At 31.3% G+C, this 16,029-nt stretch overlaps 1 protein-coding gene and 1 long non-coding RNA gene across 2 annotated transcripts in view; both read left to right on the forward strand.

The window, feature by feature from the left end:
• Nucleotides 1–3,458: 3,458 nt before the first annotated feature.
• LOC127711922 (ribosomal protein S6 kinase beta-1-like) overlaps nt 3,459–16,029 on the forward strand; it is a 34,316-nt gene continuing 21,745 nt past the window's right edge. The window contains exons 1-2 of the mRNA XM_052218079.1: nt 3,459–3,663; nt 11,911–11,936. Coding sequence (XP_052074039.1) covers nt 3,574–3,663; nt 11,911–11,936 — 116 coding nt within the window. The 5' untranslated portion in view covers nt 3,459–3,573. The remainder of the gene's footprint in view (nt 3,664–11,910; nt 11,937–16,029) is intronic.
• LOC127711929 (uncharacterized) lies at nt 14,132–15,796 on the forward strand. Its single transcript, XR_007986915.1, has 2 exons — nt 14,132–14,513; nt 14,675–15,796. It is a non-coding gene; the product is annotated as an uncharacterized LOC127711929 (long non-coding RNA).

The raw sequence follows: 16,029 nt of genomic DNA on the forward strand, positions 1-16,029 counted from the left end.
AACATACAAATGGCATATCACAAAGCACTGCAGACTGCAGAGAAAATTAAATGACACGAGTACTCCATAAAAAACTGATTGAGAACTCATGAATCTTCCGAAGAGACTATGAGTATTGATATATCAATATCATGCTTGTCAGTATTAAGATAGAAGCTATCACGAAAGTAACGATCAACTTTGAAATGTATGCACGACATGCCGATGCTACTAGAATGTTGTTGTTTGTACACGTCGTTAATGTTCGTTCACATTCTATTATCCTTTGCCTGCTTCTCAAAATATATTCCAGTTTTACAAGTTGTATAAAAGTTCACATGGAAAATTCAAACCCTTTTAATTTGTCGTAAAGTTTAGGTCTCAACCGACCGTCACTGTCAATTCTAGATGTAACTCAACATGCTCAAGTTATGAAGCAATACTGACTGCCGATGATCTGTAGTATCCTTCATTTCAAGTTCAGTGTGATAGATGTGATCAAAATAATCACCATGCTGTGAATTAATTAGTGACCAGACATCATTCGTATAGCTGAACGTGAAGTTAAATGACAGTGCTAGCTCAGTTCCATTTTTGAAGAATGGTGTCATTTGCCTTATGCAAATAATAAAAAAAAACAAGTAGAAGAAAAGAGGAGCACAGTTTGTTCCCATTAAAATGTCAATTGTCTTTTGAAAAAATGCGTCCAACAAAACGTAAACTAACAAATACGTTACCAATAAAAAAATGCAAACCAGTACATGCCCAATGATTGGTTAATTTACTTTTACTGTTTTTTATACAAATGTTCAGCCATCTCCCGGCCTTTTGCGTAAACAACTCTCCCCCTTTTACCTATAGTTGTTCATAGCTACCGAAACCAAACTGAAAGAACTAAATCTGATAATACATAAATCATACCACCTTACATTACTCATTGAAATAAAATACGGGATAACATCGGAAATTTCAGATGTGTACACTTAATTACAAAACGGAATTCATTATTTACTTCTATATTACATAGGGCACAACTGTATTTTTCTTAAGTTTTTTTTATAATTATATCATTACGGTCAACACAATCATGTAACTAGCGTGCTGTTACTGATTCTTACTTTGACATAGTTCTTTATTACATTTAATTTGAATTTAATAAAAGATATCGGCTTTCAAGTTCGTACGTCTTTACTTTAAATTTTCTATTTATAAGTTCTTAACTTATTTCCATTAATCAATTTCTCGTCATTAAAAAGACAAGTTTTTTTTCAAAATAAATTGTAATTTTCATTATTATTTTATGTTAAGGCAGAGAGTAATCGTTTTTGTACTTTGAGTTTCCCCAACATGAGAAAAATTCAATATGGATAGTAAAAAAAATTTTGAGGCGTATCATTCACGTATTTGCTTGTTAACTTTATAAATATTATGAAGTAAAGACTCCTTTGAGTTTAAAATATGCAGCCAGAATCCTATAGAAGAGTCTGAATACAAATAAAAGACATTCCTAATACAACTAATACAGCTATAATCACCGCCTTTGAACTAACTCGAAGTAGAACCTTATCTGATTTGATTCGATTTTTTACTGATCTATTTACAAATATTGAGACTCAACAATTTTGTTGTTCTTTATAATATTTTAAAAGTTGTCATACAATATTAAAGAAGAATTGAACTAACACAAGAATTCAAAAGTTTCATATGAGAAAAAAATCATCTGTCTGATCAGAATATATAGCATTTGTTCAATACAAAACAATGCCCTAAAGGATTCTCTACAAAGGAGAATAGCTGCATTGGTGGAAACTCCATATATGGCTAAAACAATATTTCTGAATATTTGTATTCTGTGTCTGTGCAATGTTTATCTCAGTAATTCATTTTCAAAAATTAACCTGTCTTTCGCAATTTTCTTAACATTTTTTATTAAATACCATTGCCTTTGTCGCGTGAACATTGCCTGTTAAGTTCTATATTTCTCACAGTATCCTTTTAACATCTTCAAACAGTTTTCGGATCCGCATTAATATTAAGTTATAAGCGTATAAAAGACATATATCGTGTAATGCTAACGTAACAGGAGCACACGTGTGATCAAAAAGGGTGATTAAGTATTTCAAATGAATAGCAAAAAAGGAAGGGCTTAAAACACAGCCTTGTTTTATCCGACTATAGATGGAAACAGTTCAGCAATATCATCTGGAACTCTAACTGCTTTGAAATAGAACTTCTTTACAATACAATCGACATTTTTTTATTGTCAATTATGACGCCCAGTATACATTACAATCAAGTTTGATTACGGTCAACTGAATACAAAGTGATGACGATTTTACTATTTTGACAATTAAACAGAAATAAATCTTCATATCACTAGAAAATGTGCTGGTGTATATAAATATATAGAAAATATAGAAAAACAAAGCTGGACAAATTTCCCGGCGTTGACTACTATAGTTTGTATTCTACTGAGTACTAAATTTGTTTACCTATACAGTTTGTATAATGTACACAATAATATATAATTTTATTATATGACTAACAAATTTCCCTTTTTTCATTGGCTAAAAGCATATATATACGCGGAGTCTTCTTTGATAAAACATTATATATTCACCGCGGGAAAAATCACGAGAGGTTAATATAAGATTTGGAACAAATATATAACGTGTACCTAAACATAGATATTCCAAGGCAACGTCAATGACGTAGGTTTTGTTTTTTCTTTTTCTTCTTGTTGAGGCGTATTTTTTCTCTTCTCAGTTTTCGGTGTATTATTTTAGTAAACTTATTATTGAATATTTCAACTTATGAAGCAACTGCAAAAGCAGGTGATATATTTAGAATAAAAACAGGGAGCAGTTTTTAAAAGTATCCTGAGCAAATACTAGAAAATTGGAGAAGGATAAAAAGTCATATAATAAAACAATTGTTGACTTTGGATTTCAATTGATACAATGATTTATAAACCCCAGAGCTAGCTATGACAATCACCCTCACCCGTATGCCTCAGTGAATATCATATCTCTTGGGTTGATACATTATTGTATTATTGTATCAACCTCATTAAAAGTCAGTGTTATCTTCAGATCAGTTTTGATCTGTTTGGGAGATTTCTATTAAAACAGGAATTATATAATTTTGTCCCTGCAGGTGCGCTTTACAGTTCTTTGGGCCAAACTCAATAATTGAAAAGCTTTTGACAGAAAAAAATCACAATATTTATTTGTTAATAATGCCATTTTTTAAGGGTTCATGGTATTAAGATTCTACGTGAATTATTCGTTCATAGTAGTTCTAGTTCTTTCAATCTGTTATGAAGAAACGATCACTTCAGAGCTGGTATCGCACCGTTTCTAAAAATGGAACAAAGACTGGTCCAATGAAATTAACTGTTCTTTTAAAAATGACTTCCGTTATTGTTTAAACGGAATTTTATTGGATATTCTTCAACCGGAAGAGTGTTCCATGTGATATTTTCTACGTCATTAGGAATCCCTCGCCTTAGTTCCTAACGTCGTTGTCTGAATGAATGTAAAACAATCATAATTTACAAGACAGACATATACAGATTTATCCAAATGTAGAAGTATGGCCGGTGTTTTTGATCTCGAGCTTCACGATACCCCTGAAGGGGAGGAGGATATTTCAGACGACGATTATTTTGAGCCTGATGAACCAGTACGTATGGTGCCTTTATTAACAGTTTAAAAAAATTATATGACACACCGATGATGCAACTTTTACAATTTAAACCAAGTGTATTTTTTCAAAGATAAAAGCTTCTTATCAAATGCATGATGGTTTTCACAGATAAAAGATCTTTTTTTAATCTTCACCATGCTTACCTGTTGATCGTCCTAAATAGATCTCCACTTCAGTTATAAAACCATATAGTATAGACTATAGTGGACTATGCATATTATTTCTATTTGGGATTCTTAGGCAACTGACCTATTAATGTCATACAACAATCCCTTTTGTTTTTTCGTGTCAAAATTTTTCTTGTGTGATGTCAAATTGTAGAGTGAGGCTGCTATAAGCAGATCAGTAGCACGCCAACTCTTACCCAGGGCTCACGCTAGCAGGCATTTTGTGCTAAAAAGTCGTTTTCAGGTCTGTGACTTCGCTTTCCCCAACCGTCAAATGCGATATCTAGTCGCCCTGGTGTTCTTGGATCTCCTGTAGTTGGTGATCGCAATACTGGTATACTAGTATTGTGCACAATACTGGTATAAAAATTTTGTACCAGTATTGTATTCCAGTATTGTACCAGTATTGTGTTTTTTTAAAATAAACAATACATATATAGGTAATTAATCTTTTATTAAAGGTGTCACGTATATATGCATAATGATAATAACATATGACATGACAATTTTATATGGAATGATTGTATGTTTAACTGATGATGCCATTAATGGTACACTGTGATTGTAATCAAAGAAAGTTTTAAATCTTCTGATGTTTTTTTTCTTAAGGGAACCGTACTGTCTCAGCATTTTAACAAACTCTTTACTTTCTTCTTTGTTTTCTTCCAGCTCTCTCTTTCCAAGTCTCAATAGTATATTTTAGTGAATTTTATATTGACATTAATGCTGTTATAGCTTCTGTATCATCAGCATTGGTATTGTTTATTTCTTCTTCAGATGGCATTTCTGAAATCCCCACTTCCTATATTGATATTTATGTATTCAGTCTGTGGACTTTCTCTTACGCTTGCTGGATTACAAGCTTGTTTAGATAGCACCTGTACGGCTCTCTTACTGTAGGAGTGCTTGTCTAGTATTAGTATTTGAGTATTTGTACCAGAAGATATATCTGCTACAAATTGTATTGCCCATGGTTCTGAATCAACTGCTTTAACTACCCTTAACATTCATGTAGACAAACTAGTAAAAGTAGTTAATTTGATTATAATCAGGTTCCCCTATTAAGCAACTTTTTATGTTTAATGGATATTGATTTTCCGTTTGAATGGTTTTACACTAGTAATTTTTTGGGGCCCTTTATAGCTTGCTGTTAGGTGTGAGCCAATGCACCGCGTTGAAGGCCGTACCTTGACCTATAATGGTTTACTTTTATAAATTGTAACTTGGATGGAGAGCTGTCTCATTGGCACTCATACCACATCTTCCTATATCTATTAATATATTTTATCATGTTTATTGTGAAAGATTGATAAGAAAATAAACACAAACAAATGCTTAGAATCTTAGTATACATTGTACATGTATTAAAATATCTGTAAAAAATATACGATGGCATACATGTAAATGCTGAATTTACAGTGTTATAGTGTAATAATTTGCTTGAATTTATTAAATAATAACTCAGATAATAAAGCTTTTATTTTATTTTATCTAAATTGAATTAAATAAAATATAGAAATATGATAAAATTATTAGCAACTATTTATATAATTAACAGTTGTTTGAATAAGATGATTTAATTACAATAATCTTTTGTTTATTTGTACAATTATAGCAATTATTTTTAACTGGTTGTTTGATTTCACAATTATCCTCTATAATCTTTTTGAGTTCATTTAATCTCCCTTTGATCTTCCATATCTAATTTTGCTTAAAATTCATTTTTCATTATACACCTTAAAGTATAGTGAACAGTACAACTACAATACTGGTATATCAGTAATGTACCAGTATTGCTGTTTTTTTTTTAAAAATTACAATACTGGTACAAAATTTTTATACCAGTATTGTGGGCAATACTGGTATACCAGTATTGCGATCACCAACTACAGGAGATCCGTGTTCTTAATAGTCGCTTGCAGTCACTTTCCTCATTGGCAATTTTCATTTTTACCAAGTCAATAAAACAGAAATTTTTCTTTTATAGGTAAATAAATTCAAAGACAGAGACGATTTATTTCTTTAGACATGTTTGAAAAGCTTTGAAAGTATTGACTTTACAGATTGGTCGTATGTTATTCATGTTATTTCAAAGAAACAACTTTGATGAAGTATTTTCTTTCACATCCGGTAATTGTTACTCGAGAGCGTATATCAAAACATTCTGATTTCCAGCAAAATAAGTTTGTTTCTTCATTAAAAACATGTAAAACGTTACTTAAATTACCTTAGTTAATGTTTCATCCATTTATTGCATTAAAAGCATCATATTCCTTTCCAAATCGCTTGTCAAATATTGTTTATTTTCGTAAATTTTTCTTTGTCCGCCATTGATATATTTGTACAAACCACGAATTGGAGGCGGGATTCATCAGAAGCAGATCAGCTATTACCGAAATCCATATTCTTGCAATAATAACTACAGTGCACCAATGGAACAGCTGAAAGAAGAATAAAGATCCCAAAAGTTAAAATTTTGCATTCCACGCTCTTAAAAAACTTTTGGTTAGATCTCCTTGCTAAATGTTTATATTTCCATGTAAATGCATTGTTTCATGTAAACATGATAAACAGAATTTTTTTTTGGTTGAATTTTAATTGATGTATGATACTTTCTTTTCTTTTTTGCCATAAAAAAAGATCTTTTTAGTGCTAGATATATAGTTGGAAGTGCCAATCAATTTTTTTTAATAGAGTTATATAGCTTGGAAACATTAATTATATTGAAATTGCATTGTTAGCGCTCTCATGTGTACAATTCTTTCCAGATTTTTATGAAACTTATATCATAGGTGTATGTATATCAGCAATTATTTGGACATGTTTGAAAATCAGTGATGATCAATTATTTTTAAAAGAGTTACATGTATGCCCCTTGGAAACATTAATTATATGGAAAATTGCATTGTTAGTGCTCTCGTGTACAATTCTTGCGAGAATTTTATGAAACTTAAATCATAAGTTTATATCAGCAATATCTTTGACGAGTATGAAAATCAGTGCTGATCAATTATTTTTAAAAGAGTTCTGCCCCTTGGAAATATTAATTATATGGAAAATTGCCTTATGAGCACTCTCATGTGTACAATTCTTGCAGGATTTTTATGAAATTAATATTATCAGTTTACATCATCATGGTCTTTGACGATATATTCAATGCTGATCAATTATTTTTAAAAGAGTCATGCCCCTTGGAAACATTAATTAAATGGAAAATTGCAAATTGTTAGCGCTCTCATATGTTCAATTCTTGCCAGATTTTTATGAAACTTATATCATAGGTTTATACCAGCAATGTCTTCCATGAATTCAAAAATCAGTGCCTATCAATTATTTTAAAAAGAGTTATGTCCCTTGGAAATATTATTTATAACGGAAATCACATTGCATTTGCTCTGAAGCCTACATTTCTCTTAGATATTAATAAAAAGTTTTAAAAGAACAAAACAGAAGTGTGTTTTTTTAGTTTTTGCCCTTGTACCTTGGATAGATAATATATATGCAATGTGGGGGGGGACATTGGAACTCTGCGCTTTTATTATGGATAATTTTTTTCTGAATAATCTTTATTTGAAAATATCTTATGCTTCAAAAACTGTAAACTTAACTGGAAATTGAATGTATATTTTTTACAGTAAAAGTTTTGTTCACCAACATACATTGTTGTTCCTTTGCCTCATCTTCAATGTTAATATATATCACAACTCCTTTGCTATGTCTGTGTCTGTAGTGATGTTTTGGATTTTAATGAACATAATCTATGTATTGCTGGTAAATTATTAATTTAAGTCAAGGATTTTGTTACCACAAATTACTTAAAACCTTTACTAAATTCTTTCATAGATACAAAGATTTGGTTTGGGGATTTGACTGTACATGTATGTAGAAAACCTATTACTAATAGTAAAGCATGTCCTAATTTTTACGGTGATGTGGTTTTTCAAACCCGTAAATTCAGATAGGAACAGTGTAAACTTATCAATCCTTTGAATAAGCTTATTCAAAAAGGTTACTAATTTAACACTGTAAGGAGATCTTTGAATATTGTTTTTATCAGTATTAATTATATTGATTTTGTTATAATAAGAAAAATTATGTCCATCATGTCCATACCTATATTTTCGCATTGCACAAGGTCATGTTTTTCTTTGACTGTTTATGACGTCTTTACACTAAATCCATTGGATGTTATACATGATTTTTGATTTAGTTGTTATTGGCTTTGAACTAGCTTTATGTAAATTTGAGTACTCTCAGATCTGTATCTTTTGTGATTTTATTAGTTGTTTTTGTGCTTTGTATCGATCTGATGAGTTAAGGTTAGGGTTGGAAGCCCACAAACATGTTTATTCCTGCCACATTCTGTATTTGCCTGTCCCAAGTCAGGAGCCTGTAATTCCTTGCTGTTTATATCATATTTGTTTTTTCTCCTATTGTTTTGTACATAAATCAGGCCATTAGTTTTCATGTTTGTATTGTTTTACGTTTTTTTTTTTTTGGGCCTTCTATAGCTTGCTGTGCCTTGAGTTTTGCTCATTATGAAAGGTTGTACTTTGACCTATAGTTGCTTACCCCTGAATTTCTGGTGGAGAGTTGTGTCATTGAGTCTCTAGTGTCTCATTAGATATCATACCAAATTTTTTTGTTTTCATATATTACATACATTGTTTTTTTTTCAAAACAGACATATTGTGGTAACCTTCAACAAGTTGATATGAAAGTCATATTGAATGACTCAAAGTTGAAAAAAAAAATCAAATGTCACATGTGTGAGCTATAGATTTTAGTTAAGATCAAACAGTAGAGACACATTATCTAATAAACATTGTAAATTCACACAATAATATCCATGCTCATAAGTATTGTAGTTTGGTCACATTTTCAACCTTCATTTTGTAAAGAAAGACGTAAAAAAAATAATTGTAAATTTGTAAAAAAGGACACTTCTCAAAGGCTCTTTTATTACTGTTCTTCATCTAAACAGTAGAGGGAAGTGCGGATACACTGTACTAATATGATTGTACCAAGCAAAAATCTTTGAATAATTTATTAGGGCCCCGCCGAATGGCGACCGCCCTATAGTGATCAGTCTGTCTGTCCGTTCGTCCGTAACAAATCGTGTCCGCTCTATATCTAGAGAACCGTTATGATTTCAAAGTTTATACTGGACATGTATATTAAACAACACCAGAGGGTGTGTCATAATGTATGTTCAACTTCCTAGGTCAAATGTCAAGGTCAAAAACTTTGGTTTTAGTTGACAACCCCATGTCCTATGGTAAAGATCATGTCCGCTCTATATCTTGAGAACCGTTATGATTTCAAAGTTTATACTTGATATGTATATTAACCAACACCAGAGGGTGTGTCATAATGTATGTACAACATCCTAGGTCAAAGGTCAAGGTCAAAAACTTTGGTTTTAGTTGACAACCCCATGTCCTATGGTAAAGATCGTGTCCGCTCTATATCTTGAGAACCGTTATGATTTCAAAGTTTATACTTGATATGTATATAAACCAACACCAGAGGGTGTGTCATAATTTATGTACAACTTCCTAGGTTAAAGGTCAAGGTCAAAAACTTTGGTTTCATTTGACAACCCCATGTCCAATGATAAAGATACAAATTTTTTACCACACATTATTCACAGCGGGGCCCACAGAGATGGCTCCCATCTCAATGATATCTAGTTAATTCAGATCGGATTGATTCTACAAGAACAGATACATGTAGTGATATCGGTTTACTGAATTATTTTGTTTGACACAGTAAGAAAATAACTGTCAGATACTACATAGATGTTAGATATATGATCATTTTTAAGAAAGGTAAACTGTATACGTAACTGTCCATGATTTGGTTTACTTTATGCAGTAAACAGATTTATCTATGATGTTGACTGACATACTGACCAAAATATCATGATATAGTTATACATGTATATCTGTATAAATCTTCCAATTCAGACATAAATATTCAGTGCTGCGACTAGAAATTGAAAGGGGCAGGGTGTCTGAGTGGAGACCAGGGCACTTTTAAAGGTTGGGAATAGGCACTTCTCAATTTTTTGTCTACTTTTCCGTGCATTTTCATCATTGCTTTATATATACCAGTCACATATTATATTATCTTATAATACTTGTTAAAGTGCATGCATTGTTGGCTTAAGATTAGATGACTGAATTGACTTTAAATATTCCAGAAAATTCCAGGTAGTGAAGTTGACTATCATCTGTTGATATTACTCTTACGTTACATTCAAAGTATGAAGTAATGTGTGCCATGTGTTGTTTATCCATAAGACCATATGAGCATTAAAGATATATTCTTTTTAGGCAGTGTAACAAAATGTATACATTTATATGCCTTTAAAAATAAAACTTAATTAACAGCAAACATTGTCTACATTTTATGATAAAACCTTGAATTTTGTATCTCATCTTTATGGTTGATTGATAAGAGTTAAGAGGATTATAATTGAATGTAATCATACAAATAACAATCCATGGGGCCACTCTGATGTGATGCTTTTCTACCTTAAAAGTTAAATCCTAGAGTGTAATAAGCTAATGAATAGTGAGGTGGCAGCTACATGTAGTGAAGTAGAAAGTAGGATTGGTAGTGAGTCTGATTGTAAACAGAGTGAGGTTGAGACTTCAAGAAATGTTGAGAGATATATAGAATGAAATTGAATATGAAGTAAGTTGATGTTCAAATAAAAACATGAATGTAACATCAGTTTATTCAGCAAATTTACAACACAAATTTCATATATATACAATCCTGGTATTATACAGGGAATTTTGAATAGATTGTACCATCTTGTTTCTAGAAATTATAGCATGACATTCATAAAACAAGCTATAAGAAAAATTAAACATTTCAGATAGGGTCCCATTCAAGCAATATACCATCACATATATAACAATGATCAATGCTAAAAGGTCTTGAGGAGAACACTGAATTATTACATAATCTGGTTAAAAACACTTATGATATGTGCATGTACAGTACTGTATGAATGATGCATTAATTAGGTCCCCTTGTTCTTAAAACCCAATATGGAGATTTGGAAAATATAGCCAGTGTGAATCTAACAACACAAGTTAACCAAACTTAACATCTGGAATTTTCTAAGATTGATGTTGAGTCTAAAACAGTTCATTGAACCTTTGGTAAAGAAAATAAAAACCTTTAGGTCAATGACATTTTTTTTAAATACTTTCAAATAATTTTTGATGCTATTTCCATCATGTCCATAGCAGTATAGTTGAACAGATAATTTTATTTCATTTTAGCCGATCCTTTTCATTTGTTTTTGTCATTCAAAACCTCATTAAGATAGTAAGAGGTTTACACACATTTTACAATAGTCTGTGTAGGAGGAATTGATATATAATAAATGGCTTACCTAGGATTACTTTTGTATCAGAGGTAAACCAATTAAGTAAGAACTATTATGAAATGTCTACATAAGATATCTATAACGGGCTGACTTACTCACTACATCCATTATATGTCAAGATTTTTTAATTGTTGAAAATAGCATGAAGACCTTAAAATTTCTAGTTTCTATATGATTTAGAATAAAGGGAGATGTGGGGTCAACCTCCATGAAATCTGTAATCTAAAAACATTAGAAAGATGTATATATATATATAGAGTTACAGGAGGTAGAGTTCTGTATTGTTTGGTAGCTCTTTCATTGAGGCTAACCACATGAATATAGTATACCTGAATTTTTTATTTTACTATCTGTTGCCCAGATACTCTATGTATACAGAATGCGTTGAACATTGCTAGAATTGAAAACCAACATTTTGTCAATTCTCGTATTTTGTTGATGTCTTCTTAAACATGTTAAAAGAGAAGATCAAAATTTGACATATTTATTATGATTTAAGTGATAGCGCTATTTATCATGTTAAACTATTTGCGAAATTTGCATTACAAAAATTTGGTCAAAAAATAATGTGGTCTGCAGTAATTATATCTTTAAGTAATTCCTTTAAATTGCAATAACTATACTGAATTCAATGATTTTATTTTTCAGGGAAACAGTTTTGGTCGAGGACAGCTGTAAGTATACAGAATTGTATCACTGACTGCACACTTATAAATTGCCAAATCTTTAGCAGTAAATTAATTATTGAAATGAAAATAGATTGAAAGATATTTTAGTTACATACATAGCACGCAGAGAAAAAAAGATAAATTAACTTTATGCATACACACATGAATATCTATACACTGTGGATTTATTTATATTTGTTGTTACTGATTTTAGGGTATTGCTAAAATCTGAATACAAGCTAAACGAAAATTTGTACTTCGTTTAATATCTTAATTTGGTTCACCTAAACCGTAGAAATTCATAAAAAAAATTGGTATTCCACAAAAAAGAATGAATCCACAGTTGTATTTTTATACGACCGCAAACAAATTTTGGGGTCGTATATTGGTATCACGTTGTGGTCGTCTTCGTAGTCAGTAGACATTTGGTTTCTGGACAATAACTTAAGTTAAAGTGTATTTATCTCTATGAAATTTTCCCAAAAGGTTCAATACCACAAAAGGAAGGTTGGGATTGTTTTTGGGGGTGATGGTCCAAACTGTTTAGAAATAAGGGGCCAAAAAGGGGCCCAAAACAAGCATTTTTCTAGTTTCAGGATAATAACTTGTGTATAAGTATTTTGATTGCTCTGAAATTGTACCACAAGGTTTAATACCACAAGTAGAAGGTTGGGATTCATTTTGGGGGTAATTGCCCAAACCGTTAAGGAATTAGGGGCCAAAAAGGGTCTCAAACAAGCATTTTTCTAGTTTTCAGACAATAATTTGTGTTTAAGTGTAAATTGTACCACATTTTTAAAAAAGAAAATTTTCTTTAAATATTTTTTTGGGGAAAAGGGGGGGGGGGGGGGGGGGGGGGGGGTAAAAAAAAATTTTGTTTGTTCGGGGGGGGGGCAATTTTTTTCCCTCAAGATTTGAGAAATGAAAAAGAAAATTTCTTCAAATATTTTTTTTTTTTTTTTGATAAGGGAGGAGGGGGTCAATTTTTTTTCTTCAGGATTCAAGAAATTGTCAATTTTCCAAAGAAAAATTGAGGGTCACAATTTATTTGGCTAATTCTTTGTTTATAGTCTGAAAACATATTTACTAAGTATTATGCAACAGCACAGTGTATTGCAGAAAGCAAGAAATCTTCAATTGAATATAAATTCAAATCATATAACCAATTTCGAGTTCTTTGACTACATTTATTCTGTGTCAGAGACCGATAACGTGTCAAATATTTAATTACAATCCGAATTCAGACCTGTATCAAGCTTGAATATTGTGTTCATTTTTGCCCCAACTGTTCAGGGTTGGACCTCTGCGGTCATATCCAGCTGCGCTTGGCGAAGCAGTTTATTCTATTTAGGATGCAGGGGTTCAAAATGTTTTCTCCTTCTAAAACGTTGGGACTTTCTATCATTGATAAAAGTCTTATGTATGTTATAGATATCTAGCCATGTTAAGAATAAAATGTTTTTTGTTTTTTTTGATTCGTTGATCATGTTGATATATAAGTAACCAAAATATGTGTAAAATATCCATAATATTTTGAAATTTTAATAGTATAAATATGAATAACTCTACACACCAGAAAGTCCATAAATTTTGACCTAGACATATATTTTACATTCTTTGCCAAATTAAAAGTTTCAAAAGTTGTATATATAATAGAAAAACAAAGGATATGGGGTATCCATCCATGACACAAAATCAGTACATGCACAGCAAAAAAACACCTGTATTGCTGTTCTTCATCTCAAAGTCACATTGAGGCCCCAACACGGAGCAAAAAACTCTCACCTCACTGCAGGTTTAAGATTTAATATACTAGTTTATCGATATTGGTTGTCATCCAAATGATTCTGAAATTAGATAATTAAATTGTATTTAAATCTACCTGTAGATACAAATGGTAGTACAGTATTGACATCCTCAATAGTTTAAATATTTTCATATTTATTTTTATCATTGATATCAGTTGTTAGATGTTAAAAATCAATATCAAATTATTTAAATCTATGATTTGTATATAATTATTTTTCATTGGTTGTGGTTACCCAAAAAAATAGGTGTGCATTGTACATGTTGTATACAAATGTTAAAATTATATGATATGTGTTTTTATACGACCGCAAAAAAATTTTTGTGGTCGTATATTGGTATGACGTTGGCGTCGTCGTCGTCGTCGTCTTCGTCGTCGTCCAAATATTATACACATTAGTTTTCGCACTCTAACTTTAGTTTGAGTGAATGGATCTCATTGAAATTTTACCATAAGGTTCAATACCACAAAAGGAAGGTGGGGATTGATTTTGGGGGTTATGGTACTAACAGTTAAGGAATTAGGGGCCAAAAGGGGCCAAAAATAAGCATTTTTGTAACTTCCAGACATAACTTGTGTGTAAGTGTATGGATCTCTCTGACATTGTACCACAAGGTTCCATATCACAAAGAGAATGCTGGGATTGATTTTGGGGGTAATTGTCTCCAAATTTTAGGAATTAGGGGCCAAAAAGGGGCAAAAAACAAGCATTTTTCTAGTTTCATGACAATAACTTGTTTGTAAGTGTATGGATCTTTATGAAATTGTACTACAAGGTTCCATATCACAAAGGGAATACTGGGATTGATTTTTGGGGTAATTTCCTCCAAATATTAGGAATTAGGGGCCAAAAAGGGGCAAAAAACAAGCATTTTTCTAGTTTCATGACAATAACTTGTTTGTAAGTGTATGGATCTTAATGAAATTGTACTACAAGGTTCCATATCACAAAGGGAAGGCTGGGATTGATTTTGGGGGTTTTCCCTCAAAATTTTAGGAATTAGGGGCCATAAAAGGGCAAAAAAAACATGCATTTTTCTAGTTTCAGGACAATAACTTGTGTGTAAGTGTATGGATCTTTATGAAATTGTACTGCAAGGTTCCATATCACAAAGGGAAAGCTGGAATTGAGTTTGGGGGTAATTGCCCTAAACGTTTAGGAATTTGGGGCCAAAAATGGGGCCAAAAAACAAGCATTTTTCTAGTTTCCAGACAATAACTTGTGTTCAAGTGTATGAATCTCTCTGAAATTGTACTGCAAGGTACCATACCACAAAGGGAAAGCTGGGATTGAGTTTGGGGGCGATGAATCATAAGGGGGTTCAAAAAATTGGGGGGGGGGATTTTTTTTTTCCTTTTTTTTCTTTAACATTTTCCATTTTAAATTGGTTATTTCTGATTTATATATAAAAGCAAATAATAATGATATGGTTTGAATAGGCATACATGTGAACCTCCCGACCTCCCGTTGAAAAAATCCCGTGTATGAAATTTTTCATGAATGAAAAATTTCTGCCCAACATAACATCTCAGGCATCTGGTGTAACTGACATTACCTGAAGTTATATTTTACCTGTAAATCAATTAACATGCATAATTATATGGCTTCACTTGTCAGCTTGGGTGTCAAACATACTGGTAAGCAACGATTTTTACCTCAGGCTAACTGCCGTTGTGTAACAAAAACTGTGTATTTATTGGGTTACTTCCCTTGATTTATCCTGTTTTAAGTTACTTTCCTTTTAATAATGAAAATTTTTAAAAGAATATAAATAAAATATAAATTGAACAAATAATCATAAAAGGATGGCTATTAAATGATTTTAAATGTCTTAGGACAAATAAAAAAATAATAATTTGAAAATTATTTGAGGATTCTATACTTTCTTTTAAGGCTTAAATTGAAATTTATATAATAACTATGACCCTAACTTTACAGATAGAATGAATTTCTGAGTTTGCAAATAAAAACTATTTGCAAGAGAAAAAAAAAAAAAATAAAAACTATTTGCAGACAGCTAAACAAATGTTCTGGTTGCAATGATTGTTTTATAGAATATGAAGTAAAAAATTTAAAGAACATACTGGAAAAAAACAATGTTAGATTGAACATGTAGAATATAAAGATGGAGAAACTTTATAAGTACAAGGGTACTATAAACATAATAAATTGGTTGGAAAGTTGAAGAAAACACACTTTAAAAGACCATTTTTACAGCACACGGTTACATTTACAACAAAATTAATGTCGATTAAAAACCTCCTGATCTGAGTCCTAATCTCCTGACCAAA

Source organism: Mytilus californianus, unplaced genomic scaffold, assembly GCF_021869535.1.
Source record: "Mytilus californianus isolate M0D057914Y unplaced genomic scaffold, xbMytCali1.0.p SCAF_8, whole genome shotgun sequence".
Classification (NCBI taxonomy): Eukaryota; Metazoa; Mollusca; class Bivalvia; order Mytilida; family Mytilidae; genus Mytilus; species Mytilus californianus.